The sequence below is a fragment of the Scomber scombrus genome, chromosome 11 (assembly GCF_963691925.1).
Source record: "Scomber scombrus chromosome 11, fScoSco1.1, whole genome shotgun sequence".
NCBI classification, from domain to species: Eukaryota; Metazoa; Chordata; class Actinopteri; order Scombriformes; family Scombridae; genus Scomber; species Scomber scombrus.
In genome coordinates this window covers 21951279-21972085 of record NC_084980.1, presented here as the reverse complement: position 1 = coordinate 21972085, position 20807 = coordinate 21951279, and the positions used below count along the sequence as shown (strand labels likewise).

Genomic DNA, 20807 nt, shown 5'->3' with positions numbered 1-20807 from the left:
CTCTCTCTCTCACACACACACACACACACACACACACACACACACACACTCACACTCACACACACCCCGACTATAGTTGACTGGGGTTGAAAAACATGGCTGCGGCCGAGCGTGCAGCAGATTTACGGAAGTGAGGTATGTGTAAAAATCTTTTAGCTTACAAAAAAAGCAGATTTTTTTTAGAAGTAAGACTCCAATTCGGCGCTTTTAGCAAATGCACTTAGCTAAAAAACGAGTTTGTTAACCCACTAAAAAAATCTCTGGAGCCTGTTATTTGTTGGTGTACATGAAATACATCGGGCAAAGTTGTGCAGGGAACAATCAGCTAGCATTTCGAGCAGCTAGCCCGGTTAGCTGCTAATGGTGACAAATGTTATATATCTCTTTGGCTGCAAACTATGCTACTATTATCTGTACGTATTAGCCTCTGCAAAACATAATGTAAGCTGCTGTTTATTCTATATGTGTGCATTGTGTTTTGTTGGTGGAGGTAGCTTGTGTAGCATTAAAAAAGGGGGAGCTAACATGAAGCTAACACGCAAATATTAGCCGAGAAGAAGGTAACTTGGTTCAACTAGTTAGTCGCTTAGATGAGGGGTAAAAACACAACACACAACTACCCCAGGTTAGATTAGAGGTGTAGTTAAACACTGTGTGCACGAGGAAGCTTGTGAGGTTGACAATATGTCAGTAGTTGTAGTGTGTGTGAAGTGGTTTAATGTGTTGGATGTAGCTAGCAGTAAGTTAGTTTGCAAGGCTAGGTCAACATGTGTAGCCGGCTCTAAGAGAGAGAGAGAGGTTTCTAAATGTTAAGTTTTTAATTGTGAACTTTGTGTGTGTGCATGTAACCCACATGCAAACTAAAACCCAACTTAACTCAACTTTTTTTTTTAGTCTGCAGCCTTTTTTTTGTAAACTCGCAGTAGATGACTATTATGATGATTATTATTAGCAGCAGCAGCGATGTTTGCAGGATTTGAGTGAGTCTGCTCCTCGGTGTGTGCACCAACACTTGGCTCCGTGGATGTTGTTGTTGCCAGTAGGCCTTGTGGAAGTGTTGAACTACAGGTCAGCAACGCCACATGAACGGTAAAGCAAAAAAAATGAGAGTTGCTTGGTCTATTTTATCTATTTTAAACACATTTCACAACACAAGCTCAGGTAGAGATGTGTTTTAGCTTAGCTGGTTTACCAATAATAAGCTTGCACACTTATTGCTTGTTTTATATACGTATGCATGTGTGTGTGCATGTGTTGTTATTGTTAGTATATATATGCAGAGTTGGAGTTAACAGCTTGTGTGCAACCCATTTTTTGTAGGTCCTCCTGATCTGTCATGCTTATAGTAATGTAATCAGCACGTGTTTAACATAACTTCACAACCAAACATGCGCCTTTTACACAAGAACAGGAAGTGTGGGTTGATTGAGATTTTTGTTTGTTTTAACAGGGCACACATGGGTTTTGGGTCTTCGTCGCTGCACTGACGCTGATAATGACATTGACACAGAACTGTTAAACTGCCCTGCCCGTGAGCACAAGTTATTGTCTAATGTAGCCTCAGTGTCTAATGATAGCTCTGTATATGTACAAGTCATATCATTCGTAATTTCTTTATTGTCATTTAGCATGGTATTTACAAAAAATACACAGGCTGAAACGAAATGTTGTTTCTCACCAGCTTCTCAATGCATATAATGCAATAAAAATAGAAGATGGCAAGTGAAAAATATTTAGATTAAAAAAAAAAAACACATTTAAAATAAAAAACAACACATCACTATTTTAGATATACTGCTACTTCCAGTTCAACTGTGCAATATATATATATATATATATATATATATATATATATATATATATATATATATATATATATATATATATATATATATATATCACTTTAAATGTGTGCAACAACAATATAACTTAACACCAATATTACTTTTGTACATAATGTTACTATTACTATTGTTTCCTATACATTTTTTTGGTACTATTGTTTTTATTACTTTTGTACTTACTTATTATTTATTGTTCTTTATTCTTTTTATTGACGCTCTTCTATTTTTACTATCCACTGCTGCAATAATGTAAATTTCACCCATTGTAGAAAATAATAAAGGAATATCTTATCTTATTTTATCTTGTCTTATCTTATAGTCAGATTTTATATACTCCAGTAGTTAAAACTTGCAAATGGTAAATAAGTAGGTGTGTTTGAGATTTTCCTCGAAAAAGGAACTACTTTACTTTAATCTCTCTAGTATTTAATTCATGACAAGTTACTATAATTAAATGTTTATAAGTGGCTTAAAAATAACCCCAGAAATATGTGCAACTGTTCTCCTAATCCATAAATCATCTGTGCTTACTGTGATTAATACCCCCACTAACAACTGACAAAGAACATGTAAAATATTAGCAGGGCATCTCCGGGTCGAGCCCTTCAGTCAGATGTTTGGCTCTAATGGAACGCTTCCCAACCTTTGTGGCTTGTTGCGCTTTTTTTTTTTTTTAAATGAAGCAATGTGTACTCGCGACCCCCTCGTTCTGAGGTTATGGCCCCTACTGTTGACATGAGTTATAAGCACTTCAAGCAGAGAGTGCTCCTTTTTCCCCCAATATTAGACAGTTTATTTTGGAGGATTTCTAGAGGCCTAAAGATTTGAAAGCATACATTATTTAATGAAGGAGGCGGGAAAAAACACAGAAATAAAAGAAAACCAGAAAAAATAATCATGATTTTGTGTAACAGAGATGTACACTACCCTCTTGTAACCCTTTGATTAAATTAGTCTTTCCTTCAGATTTATTTTTTCAGTGCTTGTAGCTACTGGCCTAAAATATATCTGCTTTAAGAGTTTATAGCATGTATGTTCAAGCCCTGTCATTATTAAAATATTTGTAAAGTAATATACCCTCAAAAAGAAAGTCATTGCATAACTACTCTGTAACAATGTGGACTATAAAAAAAAGCAGCAATCCCACGCACCATCTTTACTACGTGTACTCCTTTTTGTTTTACATTCCAGTCATAACTCCTCCATCAGGTGTACTTTACATGAGCACAAGCTTATTCTTAGAAAGGGTAGTCACATCAGCAAAGTAATCACAACTTGCTTTATATTTCATGTGCACCAAACTAACTCTTTTATTTCCTAAAAGCACCTGCAAGCAGCTGTAGTTTTTCTTTTTTTCTTTATTAATTATTAATTGAGGCCTTTTCCATCCATACCAACTACATGTTAATAATTAGGACGACGTGTGAAATGTGAGCAAACATTTTTCAGTTATTTAGTGAAACTGTAACCCTGATCATTGTGAAGTAGTGATAAGTTTTCTATCTTTTTTTTTCCTTCTTTCTTTTTTCTTGTGTGTGTTGAGAGCAGGTCAGATGAGCAGGCGGGCTTAATTAGGTTTGTCGTGTTGAGTCTAAGGATGAGTGCTCAGTCTGAATAACCTGCCCCCTCTGTTTTTCTTTCTTTCTCTCTCTTATTTTATGCATGGACAAATCACATTAGCTTTCTCAGCTGGAGTCTTTGGTGGAGTGTGAGTAATAATGTGCACGTGGTCGCAGCGCATATTGTTCCAGGTGACCATACTGTAAGATCCCCCCTGAAGGAGGGTTTTATCAAAATGTAGCTGTGGCTAAAGGTAAAGCCTTTTTTGGATTTGATGTTGCTGTGTTGGCACGGTACAGGAAAGGGTGGGATCGTTCCAGGAAAGGCAACAAGGAGCTTTTAAATGAGTTTTGACAGAGGTCGGCCCACAGACTGATGCCCTGGGAATTCATGTAAATGAACAACACGACCAAAATGTTAATTGATGCGATTATTTCCCTCCTTTTTTTACAACAGACTGCGGCGTGTCGTCTTTTCTGTGTAGGACACAGCTGAGATCATTTATCCACTGCGTGTCACTTTTAAAACGACCTAAATATGTGACCTTAACCACGTCACATATTTTATTGTCCTCTGTTAGATTTATTAGTTGAAGCTGTGATTTCTTGTCGTCTAGAGGAGACTTCAGTGGCAAGTTTGTGTGTGTGTGTGTGTGTTAATTGGGAATGGGGGGATTTTTCTGACTTGGGCAGGAAACATCTCTCAGATTGTTGCCCCTACTTTTTTAAACACACAATTTAATCATCATGAATACTTAGATTAAGAATAATATATGTACATGGTTTATAATCATCCAATTTACCCACTAAAATTTGATTGATTGTGGGATGAATGTGTAGAAAATTGAGGAACTCTGTATGCGTTTATTCACATTGATGCATTTTCAAAGCAGCCTTAATGTTAAGGTCTGTTGTTTGTAATGTGAAAGCTGCTTCGCTATTCCATTTTTAGTCGTCCATGACCGCCAGCCACAATGGTGTTTCTTTTTTTTCAAACATATTGTTTTACGTCCACTTCACTCCCTGACCTTTATGCTGTAGCTGTAGTGGAATCAGAAACACTGAGAGAAACCACAACTGTACATATCTGCTTATGCTCAGTGTATTAATGAGGTAGATGAGCAACTCAGCTCTTTTAATGAAGTTATGTTTGCCCCATTTACAACCTTATAGTGCTAAAATACTGGCCAGACCTGCGTGTCTTCAGAAACCACACACACACACACACTCACACACACACACACACACACACACACACACACACACACACACACACACACACACACACACACACACACACACACACACACACACACACACCCACACCTCTCTGATTGAGGAGTGGGGCGGCTTCATCCGACAGTTTGTTACTTTCTAAAATAGACAATCTGACATCATTCACACCCATTTCACATACTGTGCTCGGCCAGGTGTGCGATGGTGAGAAAGGAGCCAGGGTTTGAACTTTTCTCTCTCAAACTATTTTTGTCACTCTTTCATGTGGTAATGCAAAGTGCAAGAATACTATGAATGTCTTCCAGGTGAGACAAGCGTGTGCTGCTATTCCCCATTTTTAAAAGGATATTGTGCCTCATCACTCTCTATGAGCACTGATTATGAACTAGTTCTTCTCTAGCATAACCTGACCTTTAATGATAATAACTTAATTTACCCTAAAGAAGCTTGTTAAAGTGTTTGACATACTTAAATAATCATGCATTGTCTGACCTAGACTGCAGCTGAATTGTTCGTGCATGAAATTTATCTTTTTTTGTCGTGAAATTTAATTTTATATTGAATAAGACATCCAATATTGACATGTTATTAGTGGCTGGCATTTTACAGTTTGTACTCTTTCTTTTTTGTTGTTTGTAGTTCATGTGCAGGATACCAAAGAAACATGCAGAGCGAGTTTGGGAAAGCTTTGTTGTTGTTGTTGTTGTTGTGTAAATTGTGTCAGGAAGTTAATCGTCACGTCTGAAGCCTCAATGGTTGTCCTCACTCTAATTCTGCTTTATGTAGGATTATTCTTGTTGTTGTTGTTGTCGGGAATATTTCATTTTCTGTACCTTCTGACTAGTTTCAAAAGGATCACAGCCTCTCGGTGCTCCAGCACACCTGTCATAAAAAAAGAGATAAACAGCAGGCAGTGCGTGATGACAAACCTGTGTCCGCAGTTTTATCTCTGCTGAACTGGAAGTAAGAAATATAAGGTAGCTTCTCTGTCAGCAACCAGTCAGCCGCAAAAACTATATTTATCCTTATATGAGTGAGAATGTGATTAAAATATATGTTCAAATAAATGATAATTATAAAAACAGAATAAATGTGCCCTTACTAACATACATACACATTATATAATTATAGTAAACTTTACTTATAGGGCATCTTTCATACAAGGGATGTAGCTCAAAGTGCTTTACAGAGAAAAATAAACGTACAATACAATAAAACGACAACAAAAAAAGACAATACAGACAATCCGTAAAAATAAGTTGAAATGACTCTAATTAATATTCAGATTAAATAAATATGTTTTCAGGTGACTATTACAGCTTTAGGTAGAGTTTTCCATCATTTTGGAGCATAATTAAAGAGATCTGCACATCCTATTTTAATATTTCTATATGATGAGTTGTTTTATTTTAATGGCAATTAGTTCAATTTAAATAAAGAAAATAAAAAATCTACTGCATGCCAGCTTTTTGGATTTTCGTTATGGAGTCACCTTTTATCTTTGTTAGACTTACAAAGCACACACAGATGAGCTCCAACGCTGTTACATTTGTGAGGCGTCTGAAGAGATTTACTGACTGGTCATTTTCAACGAGGTGGATTATCTGACCTTTTTTATTATTTCCTGTTTCATCGTCTGCCCAGTGTAAGATCTCACACCTATTACATATAAGACATCTGGTTTAGCCTGTGGACAGAAGGTGTTGCTTAGCTACAATGACAGGAGAAATCAATACCCCTCTGGCCGTGAGCTGAGAAATGGCCCGAGCAGTGTTTAACAAAGGCCTGCCGGTGGACGCTTTTGTTCCTGCATTTATTTTTTTTAGCTTGGCTGGCCAGTGAAACCAATCAAACCTGTAACTGTTATAACATCAGTGCAGTGGTGCATTCATTGAGCTGTAAAGGTTTACAGTGTTCACTGATTATGCCGCCTTATTGAAGTGAATGTGTGTGTTTGTGTGTGTTTTTCAGGTGCCCACGTTCTGCTGCAGAGGAGAGAGCACCATGATGAAGAGACTGTAGGCACCCGCCGTAGTATGGCCGCGTCCCGTTCCTCGCGCGTCACAAGGTCATCAGTGGGGCTCAATGGATTGGATGAGAAGTTTTGTGGTCGAACCCTCAGGAACCGCAGCATCGCCCAGCCAGAGGAGACCGCTGTGTCTCCGCTACCCAGGGCCCGCTCTCCCAAGAAGAAGCAGGACGCCAAGCAGGAGTCGAAGCAGGACGCTAAACAGGACGCCAAGCAGGATTCAAAGCAGGACGACAAGCAGGAGTCGAAGCAAGACGCTAAACAGGACGCCAAGCAGGAGTCGAGGCAGGATGCCAAACAGGAGTCGAAGCAAGATGCTAAACAGGACGCCAAGCGTGATACGAAGCAGGACACTCAGCAGGACGGCCAGCAGCAGGCCTCGCTGCAGGGAAAGCTAACTGACTCGAATGCTTCTCCGACTGAGGCAGAGCAATGGACCAGCTCCAGGAAGCGGGGCGTGTCCTGTTTGGAAAAAGACAATAGTCCTGAGAAGTCCGAGAACTGTGATAGAGGGAAGGGGGCGCAGGATGCCTCCCCTCAAATTAAAAGGGCCAAGCGATGCTCCCGCTCTGGAGAGTCTCAGGGACACGAGGAGAACCCCGAGCTCCTGAAATCTGAAAGTCCAGTCTCTGTCCCGGAGCCTAGCAAGGACAACAGTTGTGAAGAACTTTCCAGCCAAAACTCTGCTAATGCGGCTCCCGCCTCAACCGTCCTCAGTAAAGAGGAAGGTGAGCCGACGGGGGGCGAGGCAGAGGATGGTCATGCGGAGTGTGACGGGGCAGCTCAGCCCCCGAATGCCCACAAGGCCTCGAATGGACTCAGAGAGAATAAAGCAGAGGAAGCTAGCACACTTACTGAAGAGCCTAGTGCAAATCCCACCTCTGCCACCAACTGCCCGTCGCTGCTCAACGGTAGTCAGACGGGGGCTCCCTCTTCCCCTGACCCCGCCGTGCCTTGTAGAAACTCTGGCCTTGTGCAGATGGAGGTGCCTGGCTCAGGGGAACCGTCGGCCTCACCTGCTCCGACATTAGAGGCTGCTCCGGAGGATCCTGTCCCCGAGTTGGTCGTGGCCAAGGAGCAGGAGGTGGAGGAGGTGGAGGTTGATGTGGTGGGGGACCCCTTGTGTCTAGCCCACGAGGAGCAGGTGACGGAGAGCGAGAGTGACACCAACGGCTGGCCAGTGACACCGGTAAAGGAAGCTGCTGCCTCCACCTCCTCCACCACCACCAACAACAACAACAACACGAACAGTAGTCCAATCAACAACAGCAACTCAGGAGAAACTACACCCCCACTAGCACCAACCCCCTCCCCCACAGAGCCAGGGTGTAACCCCTCAATATCCAGCACGCCCCCTTCTTTCACAGAGCTCTATGAACACAGATACACCCTGCGGACTTCACCCAGGAGGGCTGCCACTGGTGGCAAAGCTTCCTCCTCCAAGCCCAGTTCTCCTCCTAGAGACAATGGTCCCTTGAGGGAGGAGGGGGAGGTGGTGACAGGGCTGGAGGAGGACTGTCCCATGATGGAGGAACCTGCTCCCTCAGACTCTTCGGGCCCCTCCAATGAGGAGCCGGCGTCTATGGATCCTGGAGACAGGGCAGGTGGTGAGGACGGTGGGCCTGTGGAGGGCAAAGAGGCCGAGAGCAGCAAGGAGCTGACACGCAGCCAGGCGGCTGAGGAGGAGGAGGAAGAGGAGGAGCCAGACGTGTATTACTTTGAGTCCGACCACCTGGCTCTTAAACACAACAAAGAGTATGTGGGAACTCCCCGGGGATTCAGATCTCTCCTCATCTTTTGTTGAAAGTTGCTCTCACACATGTCGTTCAATATATTCTGTGATCACTGCGTTACTTCTGGTCCGTGGTTTGGAATAAACCAGAGACGCACTTGAGTTGATGGATTTGTCACCTAGAGATTTAACGTGTGTGTGTGTGTGTGTGTGTGTGTGTGTGTGTGTGTGTGTGTGTGTGTGTGTGTGTGTGTGTGTGTGTGTGTGTGTGTGTGTGTGTGTGTGTGTGTGTGTGTGTGTGTGTGTGTGTGTGTGTGTGTGTGTGTGTGTGTGTGTGTGTGTGTGTGTGTGTGTGTGTGGTAATAACCTCAAGAATCTTTCAGTTTAGTCTCATTCGAGGTTAAGTCCACAAGAGAATTAGTTTTATTGTGTTCATAAACATCAGTGGTTCTCTGGTGGTGCCCTCTCCTCATTGGCTGAATAAGTAGTGTGAGTAGTTTAACTGAAGAGTCATTTTCTCCTCTAAACCTTAGATTGTTTAATTTGAATAACTGTTAAAGCGTGAAGAGGTGAAACCTCTCAGTATTTCACAGGAAATGTATATGTAAAAAAACCTTATTTTCTGTCATCCTTAAATATCTCACTGCCCCTCAGATTTATCTTGAGATCCTGCTAATGAATGAAAAATAACTTAATCCTGGTTATGACCTGCATTTTCTTATATTTAAATGTTTTGTGTCTACTTAGTAATAAGTTGTAGTCATAGCACCACAGAGCGACAGGAGTTTCTGTGTAATGTATGGCGGGAAACCATTATGAATAATCGTAAGTAGCTTTTTTAGTCAGCAGACCCTCCCACCCCTAAATTCCAAGAACAGATGGTAGGAGACATTGAATTGGCATGTAAGCTTATCTGTGGGGTTTTTTCACTGTGTTTAATTATCTTAGTTATTTTCAGAGTCATTTGTCAGTTATTATGTGAATATATTGGTCAGCATCTCAGTACAGCTCCTGTCTTAATCTGTACGTTTTTATGTGTTTTTCCAGCATTTAATTTCCATCTTCAACCCACTTCTGTGATTGTGTGAATTAGCTGCCAATTGTCAGATTTCCAAAGGGAGATTGGATGTTAAAAAACGTACAAAGCTGATTGTGTCTGCTAAGTAAGGGGGGGGGGGGGGGGATTGGTTCTTTTTTAGAGGAAAATTATTTCTCAGTGTTGAGCTGCGTGAGTTTTGGTTTCAGTCGTTGTGCAGGAGGGGATGTACATGTTGTTGGACAGGTCCCACGCTGCGCTCAGTCAGGCTCTGCTAACCGCACTGTGGCAGGTCAGCTGTTTCTCGATGTGTCTTCATAAGGAGGAGGGGGGTGCAGGACTTCAGGGGCTTAGAGACATCATCAGCCGAGCCTCCTTTTGTCTTTGTCACTAGTATTGGTGAATGTTTCAAATTTGACTAATGGCTTTCAGAATAAAATTTCACCGCTCTAGTTTTGCACGGTAATTCAATCAAGTTTCAGTGACATGCCAAGGTTCGGTTGTGCTGAGTCGGAGGAATCTTTGAAGGCTCAGATCAATGTGGCGAGGAGTCAGTTTTTGGGAAGCATGACTAGGCGTTTTAGGGATGTTTAATATGGAAAATTGACACTGACATAATTGATGTTTATATAGAATATCTTGTATATGCATCTTACAGCTTTATGGATTTTGAGACTGTCGCCTCTGCCCATATCTCTTTATGTTTTCAAGCCCCAATCCTTGATTATAAGGCACTGAGTTCACAACACTATTGTCCTGGACAGCTTTTCCTTTGGCATCGTTTTTTGTAATGGTACACCCAGCTTGTCCCTGGACACCTGGAGCGAGTCCAAAGTGTTGAGAAGCAGAGCCAAGTCCTCCTCATCCCCCAAAACAGATTAATGCACAGATCATCTGTTCATCTGAGGAAGTCAACATGTTTGCTTGCTTTCTTTTTCAGAGATCTCACACTCCAATCGGCAGTACAGGAAATTATGATGTAGTATGTTTTTTGGGTGTCACTGTTGCAGAGAAATATATGCAGCTTTTATTCTGTAACAAATGGAAGTATATGAGGTTAAACACAGTCGACTAGTCTGAATGTTTTGCTTGTAGGATTTTCAAACCACCGGCAGCTGGTGTGAATAAATTGTGTCCTGCGTATTGATTTTCATTCATGTCCTGTTAGGGGAGATTGATCCACTCTGCTTCATTGAGCACCTGCATTAGGTTTATAGTCATGTAGGATGCTGTCACATTCCTGTGGATTCCTCCAACTCCACTCACACTGCAAAGCCTCTGAGTCAGTACCACACTTAGTCATTGACAGCTCAGTTTGCAGCTCCCTTGTTGCCCCAGAGGCTCTGAGTAGAAAGGTCAGATGTCTCCAGCTCTGAAGGCTCCTCAAGCACAGCAAAACCCAATTTTTTGACATACAAAGGTTTTGTTGTTTGCTGTGAAATCTCAGTAATGTGCACATCTATAAATCAGATCAGTGTTTTAATGTATTTTCCCCTTATCAACTTAATTTGTTCTCGATGGCCAAACTAGGAAACTTTAAATATACAAGGTATCTGCCAAAGTGGCTGTTGGACAAGATGATATAGGCATAATTTCCAATTTTCCTTGTCAAGAATTACTAACATCACACAACTTTTATTATACTTCATTACACATTATTTGCAGATTTTGATACAAATACAGGAGAATGCCTTGTATTTAGTTTCTCAGCACCATGGATGAATTATTCATGGTCTGGGGTCTAAAAGTTTGATGCACTGCAGCATTGCAAGCGTGAGGTTAAATAATGTAAGCGGTCCCTTCCTTCAACTCATGTCTAACTTTGCTCCCCTCAGTTATCAGAGGCTGCTGCAGACCATCGGAGTCCTGGAGGCCCAGCGCACACAGGCCATACTGGACTTGGAGACTCTGGGGTGTCACCAGAGAGAGGCACTCGGCGATCCCATCAACTTTGTGGAGCAGCTGCAGAAAAGGGTAAAACAAAAGAATACAGAACCATGTCTTTGATAGACTGACATGCTCAAAGTCCAACATTGCACGGCAGAAAAATTTATTTTATGGAAGTTTTAATGTCTACAACAAACCCTTTAATTGAATGAGTTGCTTGAAACTGTGCGAATACAATGTGCAGATTTTAAAGTTAACTGTGCATCAAGTCCTCTCTGAGACATGCTGCTTTAGATCTGACTTTTTGTTTTTGCCTGAGGGTTACTTTGCTGGTTTAGATGTTGCTTTAATAAATATTTGGGAGCCTGTAAAATTCAATTGGCAGACTGCTATTCCTTTTCCACTGTATGACGCTGCAACTCTTTGCCCTGCACCTGCACACGTCTAGGGTTGGATGTGCACAATATCCGCCTTTTCTACTTGCAAATAAATGCAATCAGGTAATTGTGGCCACCAAATAAAATCAGAATATCTGTTGAAGAAGCCTGAATCAAGCACCCATGTAAAATTGGTAATGTTTACTTATGGGCGTATCCTATTTTATTTGCATGGAGAATTAAGTTATGCATGCAAAACTGAAACTGTTGTGAAATTATGTGGGGAAACATTTGTCTTCGCTCAGTATTAAGAGCACATAACTGTCAATCTCACCTCTTGAATTGGAATCACTAAAAAGCCCCTCTTTTTTAAAGGTTAAGAGGGACAAAGCTGTAAAAAATCTTCACAATTTTTGCTCGATTGAATTATTCAAGACTGGACTTAAAAGCAGGGTTATGAAAGCACAGATTACAAAGTGATCACATCATTCAGTATCAGCATTACAAAAGTAGACGATGTCCCCAAAATGTCAAAGCATGTCTGACTTTGTCTGTTGGTTTCTCATCTAACGTCTCTTCTCTGGCCTTGTTGAAGTTAAATTAATAGTTCATAAATTCACTTGCAGATTAAGAAACGATTGATCGCTTATTCTGCTCGTCCTCAGGCGAATCTGGGCTTGCCGTGTCCTCAGCGAGTCGTCCAGGTCCCTGACATTGCGTGGGAGCAGTACACCTCAGGCCTCGGTGATTTTGAGAGAGAGTTCTGCGACAAAAAACGCAAAACCAGGCGGCTTAAGCTGATTTTTGACCAAGGCATGTATAAATTCAAAGATTTATTATGTATTATCTTGTAGAACATAAAAAGACTCTTAAGGCATTTTACAGTCTTAAAAATACTAATTCTGCTTCAGGTTTACCACTTCGACCAAAAAGTCCTGTGGAGCCCAAGAAGGAAGGCGAATCCTCCACCATGTACTCTTCTCTGCCCACTAGTGATGGCCCAGAGAACAGCAGGCAAACGCAGGTACGCCTCAGCTTCCTCTCTAAAATAATCTGTACAGCACACACAAGCCGGTGCTGTCATCACAGCTGTGATCGTCTCCCAGGATATCATTAGTTCAGAGGCAGCTACATCCACTCCTAACTGTAGCGGGTGAGTCACCGCTTTCCTGCAGGTTACCCTACAAATCATCAGGTTATTACCATTTTCCTCAGCCTGCCCTCCTCACCTCCCCCATTCTCACTTCTTGACATAGTTAAGAATGCAGCACATCTGAGAGCTAAAGACCGTATCTATGGAAACATGAGGAGCTGCCTCTCTCACACCTCTGATTATGTCTCATTCTGCCTGTTTATATGTACGTGTCTGTGCATTTAACACCAAGCCAACAACTCCTTGATTATTTATGTTGCTCTCTGTTTATATTGTACAAAGCCCATTTGCATTTTCTGACTAAACTGAGTCAAAGAGTCGCTTATTTCCTGCGTCTTCACAGTGACACATCTTTAGTCACATTTGACAGCCGGGCTTTCTCTGTCAAATTGACGGATTCAGTGTGCCAACCAGTTCATCTGTACAGATCTTTACAAAATGATCGAGCACCCATTATTTTTTGCCATGTCAGTCTTTTTGCCTTTTTAACATGCCTGTCACTGGTGTTTTCTTGACAGATGATCAGGGGGAGGATTTGTCACCCAAATAAGCCTGACACATTTAACCAGCTGTGGACTGTGGAGGAACAGGTCAGTAAGATGTTGCATTTGAAATCAGCCAGACGATTAACCAAGAATGTGCAGGAACACTGATAATACTTTCACTATCGAGTAATCTGCACATTTTTTACAATAAAGGGATTGATTGATTGGTCTAAAATATGGTGGATAGCAGTAAAAAGCTGCATTGCAATTTGCCAGATTCCAAGCTGATGTGTTTGATTTGCCTGCTTTGTCTGATGAGCCGTCCAAAACCCCAAAAATATTCAATTTACCATCCTAGACTAAGAAAACAGTCACATCTGAGGAGCTGGAACAAGTGCATTTTCTGCATTTTTGCTGAAAAATGACTTAAATTTATTTATGTATTTATTAACCTTTTTATTTTACCTCGAAAGACCATTGAGGAGGAATCCTCATTTATAATGCTGCCAAGAAACATCAATAGCAACACAACAACACACAAAACATTAAGTAAAAGAAAAGAAAGAAAGAAATGATTGATTATGAAAATACCAATTGACAAATCAATTAATAAACTAAATATTTGAGGTCTAATCGGTATAAATACATTTTAATTGTTTCAAGTTTATTGTAGATAAAAAGTTAAATTTCATGGCACAATTTCTCACTTGGATTTTTTGGGGAAAATCTATTATTAAATGTATTCAGTAGACATACTACATACTCAGATTCATTTTACATATATTTTTTGCATGCATTAAAATGTATAATAATCAGTGTTACCAACCAGCTCTACAGGCTTTTTTTGTGTGGTGGATATTAGGTTTGTAATAAAAGCGTAGTCGATATATTAAACACTAATGTACCAAGTTTTTTTTCTTTAGAAAAAACTGGAGCAGCTTCTTGTGAAGTTCCCTCCGGAGGAAGTGGAGACCAGACGATGGCAGAAGATTGCTGATGAGTTGGGCAATAGAACAGCCAAACAGGTGACAAAGAAAAAATCCAAGCTAACTAGAAAACCTTATTCTCGTGTGATGCATATATCAATAAAAAATAAAAAATCACAACGAGAAATTGCAGCTGACAACTGACTCGGCTAACATTGACTGTTTCCTGTCAAACAACATATTTTTTAGTTGTCTCTGAACCAGTTGAACAACTGTCGTGTGTTTGATGAATCTAACTGTCTTCACTAAGGAAACAGACTGTAAAATGGCCCACTGTACACACTGACTCACTAAACCCACTGCAAGAACCTGGATGATACATGTGTGTCACCTCAATTACTTAAAGCGGCTGTTCCTCATTTGCAGAAATCATTAACAGAGACATTTTCCTGTTAAAATATTCCAGGTTGCCAGTAGGGTTCAAAAGTACTTCATCAAACTGACAAAAGCTGGTATCCCTGTGCCTGGAAGAACACCCAACCTCTGCATGTACACTAAAAAGGTAATGCTCATCTTGTTTACTAAAGCCTGTAATTGCACCGAATTACTAATTTGAATGTAGTTATAGTTGTCATTGCATTGATTTTTATGAGAAAAAGCGATTCAACTTTCATGAAATGCTCTTGTAACCATACCTGTTTGTTCCTCAGGCATCCAGTAAGAGGCAGCATCACCTTAACAAGCACCTGTACCGGCCGTCCACTTTCCTGACCTCCTATGAGCCTCCGGTCTACATGGACGAAGATGACGAACGGTCAACGTATTACGGCAGCATGCAGGACCCTTCTGCTGATGATTCGGTCAGTTCTCTCTTTGTGTATTTCTCGGTTTCTCTCTGTGGAGTAATTACTGAAAGCCACAGTGCATTTTTCAAAAATAATTTTCACTTATTTTTGCACAATTAAGCTCCCATTTATATGGCCTGGGAGATTATTACTGATCTTTTCCCCCTTTTACTTTTTCGTGTCACTGATCATCAACCAGACTGTGGCACTTTGCAGCTGAATTAAGCTAATCACAAATCACAATCTCTTCCTTCTTTCTCACCGTCCACATTTTTAAATTCTCTTCCTCCTCCTGTAATCAGTGACCTGTAAGATGTAAACTGGTGAAGGCTGAATGTTTTGTGCATTTGGAAGATTTTTAAAATTTTTTATACCCAACTGGTTCATTTGAATATGTCTCAGACAAGGCGAAACAAACTGCGTCTGTGCTCCCTGCTTTATCACTTACGTCTCCTTTCCTGTGACAGGCTGTCTCTCTCTCTCTCTCCCTCTTTCTCTTTCTTAACTCCACTTTAACACCTTTGGATGAAATGAAGCTTTTGCTCCTTGATCATGTGTGTCTACTTTTCCCCCCCCACTCCAATCAGGGCACTGTGTACTGTTGAGAGCAGTTAAATCAGAGCAGACGCTCGCTGTTATCCAGGCGCTGACATTTTCTTTCTCTCTCTCTTTGATGACAGTAACCTTTAAGTAAAACCGGGTCGCCGTGCCCTGCTGAGAACACAGGCTCCCGGCTCCACCAGCACGTTAACAAAACCTCTGACACCGCCGGTATAAAGTAAAGTCATAACGGTGTCGCCAGCATGAGCCACCATAATTCAGCACTTCATCAGGTTGTCCTTTAACTTTGGTCGCATTTGCAGGATGGAATTCAATTCCGCTGAGACCAAATGCGTCTGCAGCTAAGCAAGATTCTCACAAAGCCATTTCCCATTCAAAACCCCAGAAGTCTGATTTATTTTTCTGAAAATTAAGCTGCACTTTTACGCTTTTTTCACATTATAAATTTCTCTCACCACAGCAGCATTGAGCTTTTTTGAAGGACACAGTGGTTTGCACTTGTACTTTAAGCTGAAAGACAATCTGCTTACAACAACACTGCTGTCCAAACAGAAGAAAACCGAGAATGGTGTTTATTGATAATTTTCTCTTGTTCATCTAAAATTAACCTGATCAATAATGAATGCAAAGTTGTCTGTACGCGATAAAAAAGAAAGAATATTCCTGCCAGATTGGATCCTTGGAGTCGTGTCGATATATTGTCTCTGCAGGTGTCCTGATGCCTATCACTCATCTCCTCTTTGTCTTTTTCTCTCTGTGTGTGTGTGTGTGTGTGTGTGTGTGTGTGTGTGTGTGTGTGTGTGTGTGTGTGTGTGTGTGTGTGTGTGTGTGTGTGTGTGTGTGTGTGTGTGTGTGTGTGTGTGTGTGTGTGTGTGTGTGTGTGTGTGTGTGTGTGTGTGTGTGTGTGTGTGTGTGTGTGTGTGTGTGTGTGTCTTCCTGCACACTCAGGATGACGAGGGTATACCTGTAGAGTTTAGAAATTTGCCAGAGTACAAAGAGCTTTTGGAGCTGAAGCGGCTGAAAAAACAGAAGCTCCAGGAGATCCAGGAGGATAAGGTCGGGGTGCGGCATTTAGGATACAAGGTGAAGCGTCTGCGTTGGCTTATACTCTCATTTATCTGCTTGTGGGATATTAAAACTACATTATGAGGAGAGTGATAGATTGTACACTGATCACCAGGTACAAACCTAATTGCATGCTATGTCTTGATTTTAACAACAAAGAAAATGGGAAACATTTTCTTATTTGTGAAATATTCAGATTTTAAATTGGCAAAGAAAAAGTAAAGAACATCATGCCCAACCAAAAATAAAAAGGGGGGACTGGGGTCAAAGCTCAAAGCACAAAAAAGTTTTTTCATATCAAATCTGTTTATATATTTTTCCTTTTATTTAGTTTCCTTCATCTAATTTGATCACAGGGGAAAATGCACGAACATTTCAGCTCTGCCTTTTTCAGTGTATTTCCTCCTGTGTTTAAGCTTGACGAAGAAAACAAAATAACTGATGATTGTGTTCCTTTCATGTTCTTTAAGATTATAAATTGGGAACAACATATTACTGAAGTTGTTGATTTGAGATTTGTAATATCAGCATAGTAAACAGTGTAGCATTTCATATTTGTTTTATAGTGTTGATAAACAGTGTAGCATTTCATATTTGTTTTATAGTGTTGGTAAACAGTGTGGAGTTGAGGCTCTTTGTGTTATTCAAAACACATCCGAGTGTGTTAATCCATTCAGGAACAACAACTTTTATCAGGGTTTTTAATAGTTGTTGGATGTTGATTTTGTATTAGTGTATTCTGTGGTTTATTTTGTGTTTCCATGTTTTGTACACAGTGTGACGTCTGCGGCATGGAGCCTATCCAGGGAGTGCGTTGGCACTGTCAGGATTGTCCGCAGGACAGCTCCGTTGATTTCTGCTCCAACTGTTCCGACTGGTGAGAAGCTCCGCCTCTGTCACGAGAGTTAAACTGCTTCATTCAGCTGCTTAGGGATGAACAAAATGATAATTATATATATATATATATATATATGTGACTTTATTTATTTGAGATTTTTCTGTAGCATTTGTACTGTGGTAGCTGCCCTTTAATATCTATGAGCACTGTGGTAAATGAAAGGCATGGCGTGGTATGGTAATATGGATTCTTGAGTTTTGCATTAATGTGTTAATGGACATTTTATTTAATGTGTTTCATTGACTTGATTAACCAAAAACTGACATTCCTGTCTGAATAATTTGCGCATAAACTGTTTTTTAACATCTTTTCCAGAAAAGATATAAAAAATCCTAACAAAATGTATCAATATTATGATATAGTTTTGGGCTTTTTTTGGTTTACTTTAAGAGTATTTAGCTTTTAGCCTTTGTTCAGTTTACGTATCAATGAGCTGTTAAAAGGTTTGGCTTTTTAAAAAGAAAGAAAAAATAATTTAAAGTGACATTTATCTATCAGCACTCAAACTGACTTAAGAGTCAAAAGAGTCATAGCTGTCTCTAGTTGTGAAATGTAAATGTGTTTCTTCGCACATTTAATGATTTTTATTTGGAACATCAATCAATCAAATCAGTCAAACTTTATTCATATATCACCTCTCATACAGGTTTATGTAGGTCAAAGTGCTTCATAGTTGATCGATAAACTGATAAACAGAACAAGTGACAACATAAAGAAAAGGAAAAATTCTTTATTAATTTTCCAAACCACCTATCCTCTAGACTAGACTCTAGAGGGTTGCGGGGGGCTGGAGCCAATCCCAGCTGTCATTAGGCGAGAGGCGGGGTACACCCTGGACAGGTCGCTAGTCCATCACAGGGCTCACATAGATTAGACAGACAATCATTCACACCTAAAGGCAATTAAGAGTCTCCAATTAACCGCACATGCATGTTTTTGGTCTGTGGGAGGAAGCACAGAAGGGCCCCAGCCCTGTGAGGTGACAGTGCTAAACACTGCACCACGTGCCGCCCTAAAATTCTTTTAAAATTCTTTAGTTATTAACATTGAATTATCACATCGATCAGCGGCTCCGTTCTGAGATTTATGATTCAATCCTTCTTTACTAAAGAATCATCACACTGCCAAAACAATGTCTTTTTTTTGGCTTACACTAAGTGACAGCTTCTTTTGTTTTGTTTTCTACCAGCTTGTTCAAGACAGAGACCCACAAGCCTAACCACCACCTGGAACCGGTGTACCAGCCAGAAACCTTCCTGGACAGGGACTACTGCCTTCCACAGACCGCAGGCTACAACTACCTGGACCCGAACTACTTCCCAGCCAACAGATGACAGGGTCCCAAGCGCCCCTAGCTCCAGGCTCTCTCCACATATCCCACAGGCCACTCTGTGCATGGCTCCATCCTCCAAGTCCAAGATAACCGCTTAACCCGCCGCCAGGCAGGAAGGCCAGCAGGCAGGCAGACAGCCGGGGGCCTCAGAGCAGACCACAGTGCTGCTGGTGGGGGGGGGCTGTTGGTAAACTGGCCTCCCTGACTTGAGCAAAAAGGGCGGCCATGTTGGTTCCTCAGAACAAGGTGGCCCCCGCTCCACCTCAGCCAGGTTAATCAACGGATCTGTGATTTGAAACGATACACTATTTTTAAAAACAAAGAAAAACAAACAAACAAACCAGAAGGCACACCGACATTCCCAAGCTCTGTGACTCCAGGAGGGCTGTCCCTGTTCCCCTCTTACCCCCCATCAACCTCCAGTTACCTCCCTGTGCTGCTTTGAAACTGGAGAACTGATGATCAGTCTGGTGAAGCGCCACCTAATGGAGATAATGTGGTTGACCAGTGTGTCATAGTGGACTGTGAAGTCATCAACTGAGATACACATAGGTGGTTTGTATGTGTGTATGTGGTCTCTCCGTGTTATGCAAGAGTGAAAAAATGTTCTAGCTAGGTATCTGTAGATTGAGTATTTATGAGTCGCACATCCTCAGCGGGAGCTGGGGCTGCTGCGAGAGAAGATAGGCGGTGTGGAACTTGATGCTGAGGCCGGTGTGTTTTTTTTTTTTTTTTTCTCCTCCGGTTGCAGACTGTAGGAAGTTCTGCTGATCCAGATGACATTTTTCAGACAGACCTGTATGTGTTCAATGGATTGTGCGCCATGTTTCAGCATGGAGCCATCCCCACCACTGTCACATAACGCTGCTCTCAACCCCTCACCTTCCAAACACACACACACACAAACACACACACACACACACACACACACACATAGACACACACTTTCATGTTTTTTTCCTTTCCCTTTTTGCTCTCTCCACTAAAACATGTCTAACAAGCACTACAGCATGGAGAGCAAATGTTTTTGAAGGCAGGCGAATGAGAACGAATGGAAAAATACACAATACTGTGTTTTTGGGTTGTTTTTTCTCCTCCCCCCAATGTGTGCCGTTATTGATCATGTTGAGTGTACAAGTATATGGTGAAAAGTAGCCAGCGCTAGTTGCTGTGTGCCATTTAAAAAAAACAAAAAATGAAATATGTTTTTTTTTTTTTTTGGGGGGGGGGGGGGGGGGGGGTGATGATTCCTCCTCTGAACGGCCACAACTTCTCCTTTCCTGCGTGGCACCATCGACCCACATTGTCCTACATTACTGATCAGTCATCATGCCTCTAGATCTTCTTTAATTTTGCAGTCCACTTTAAAGGTCCATTTAAAAGATTGTATTTTTATTAATCTATTTAAAAAGTGAATTGAGGTAGTGGTTGGTGCCTCCACAGTGGAACAACCCACACAATTTTATACACATAGATTTTGTTGTGCTTGAGTAGACACCATTTTGTATGGTTTTCGTCTCCTTCCCTCACCCCCTTTTCCCTGCTTCAATATCTGTGTATAACAGTCTGTTCTTATGTAAAAAAAAAAAAGAAAAAAAAAGAAAAAAAAGATAATGTAAAAAAAAAAAATGCTAGAGGAGAACCGTGGAAATAAAAATATGTGCAAATAGTGTTTCTATACCTGTGATTCCTGTATTATTATTATTATTACTAGTTTTATTATTGTTAATATACCTCATGGTCACTCCAAGCTCAATGTGGAACAGCAGTAAAACAATTACATCAGCTGAGCAAATGCAGTAAAAATTCTCTAGTTTTTTTTTTTTTTCCAGTGTGAGGAA

General features: G+C 41.0%; 1 protein-coding gene across 1 annotated transcript; it reads left to right on the top strand.

Annotated features, from left to right (window-relative positions):
* Window positions 1-97: 97 nt before the first annotated feature.
* zzz3 (zinc finger, ZZ-type containing 3) lies at window positions 98-20710 on the top strand. The gene is made up of 12 exons (XM_062428775.1): window positions 98-135; window positions 6611-8423; window positions 11272-11410; window positions 12366-12513; window positions 12612-12724; window positions 13372-13443; window positions 14262-14363; window positions 14731-14826; window positions 14975-15124; window positions 16619-16753; window positions 17512-17612; window positions 18823-20710. Exons 2-12 carry the CDS (start codon window positions 6676-6678, stop codon window positions 18965-18967), a joined length of 2949 nt encoding a protein of 982 aa, XP_062284759.1. The 5' UTR covers window positions 98-135; window positions 6611-6675; the 3' UTR covers window positions 18968-20710.
* The last annotated feature ends 97 nt before the right edge of the window (window positions 20711-20807 follow it).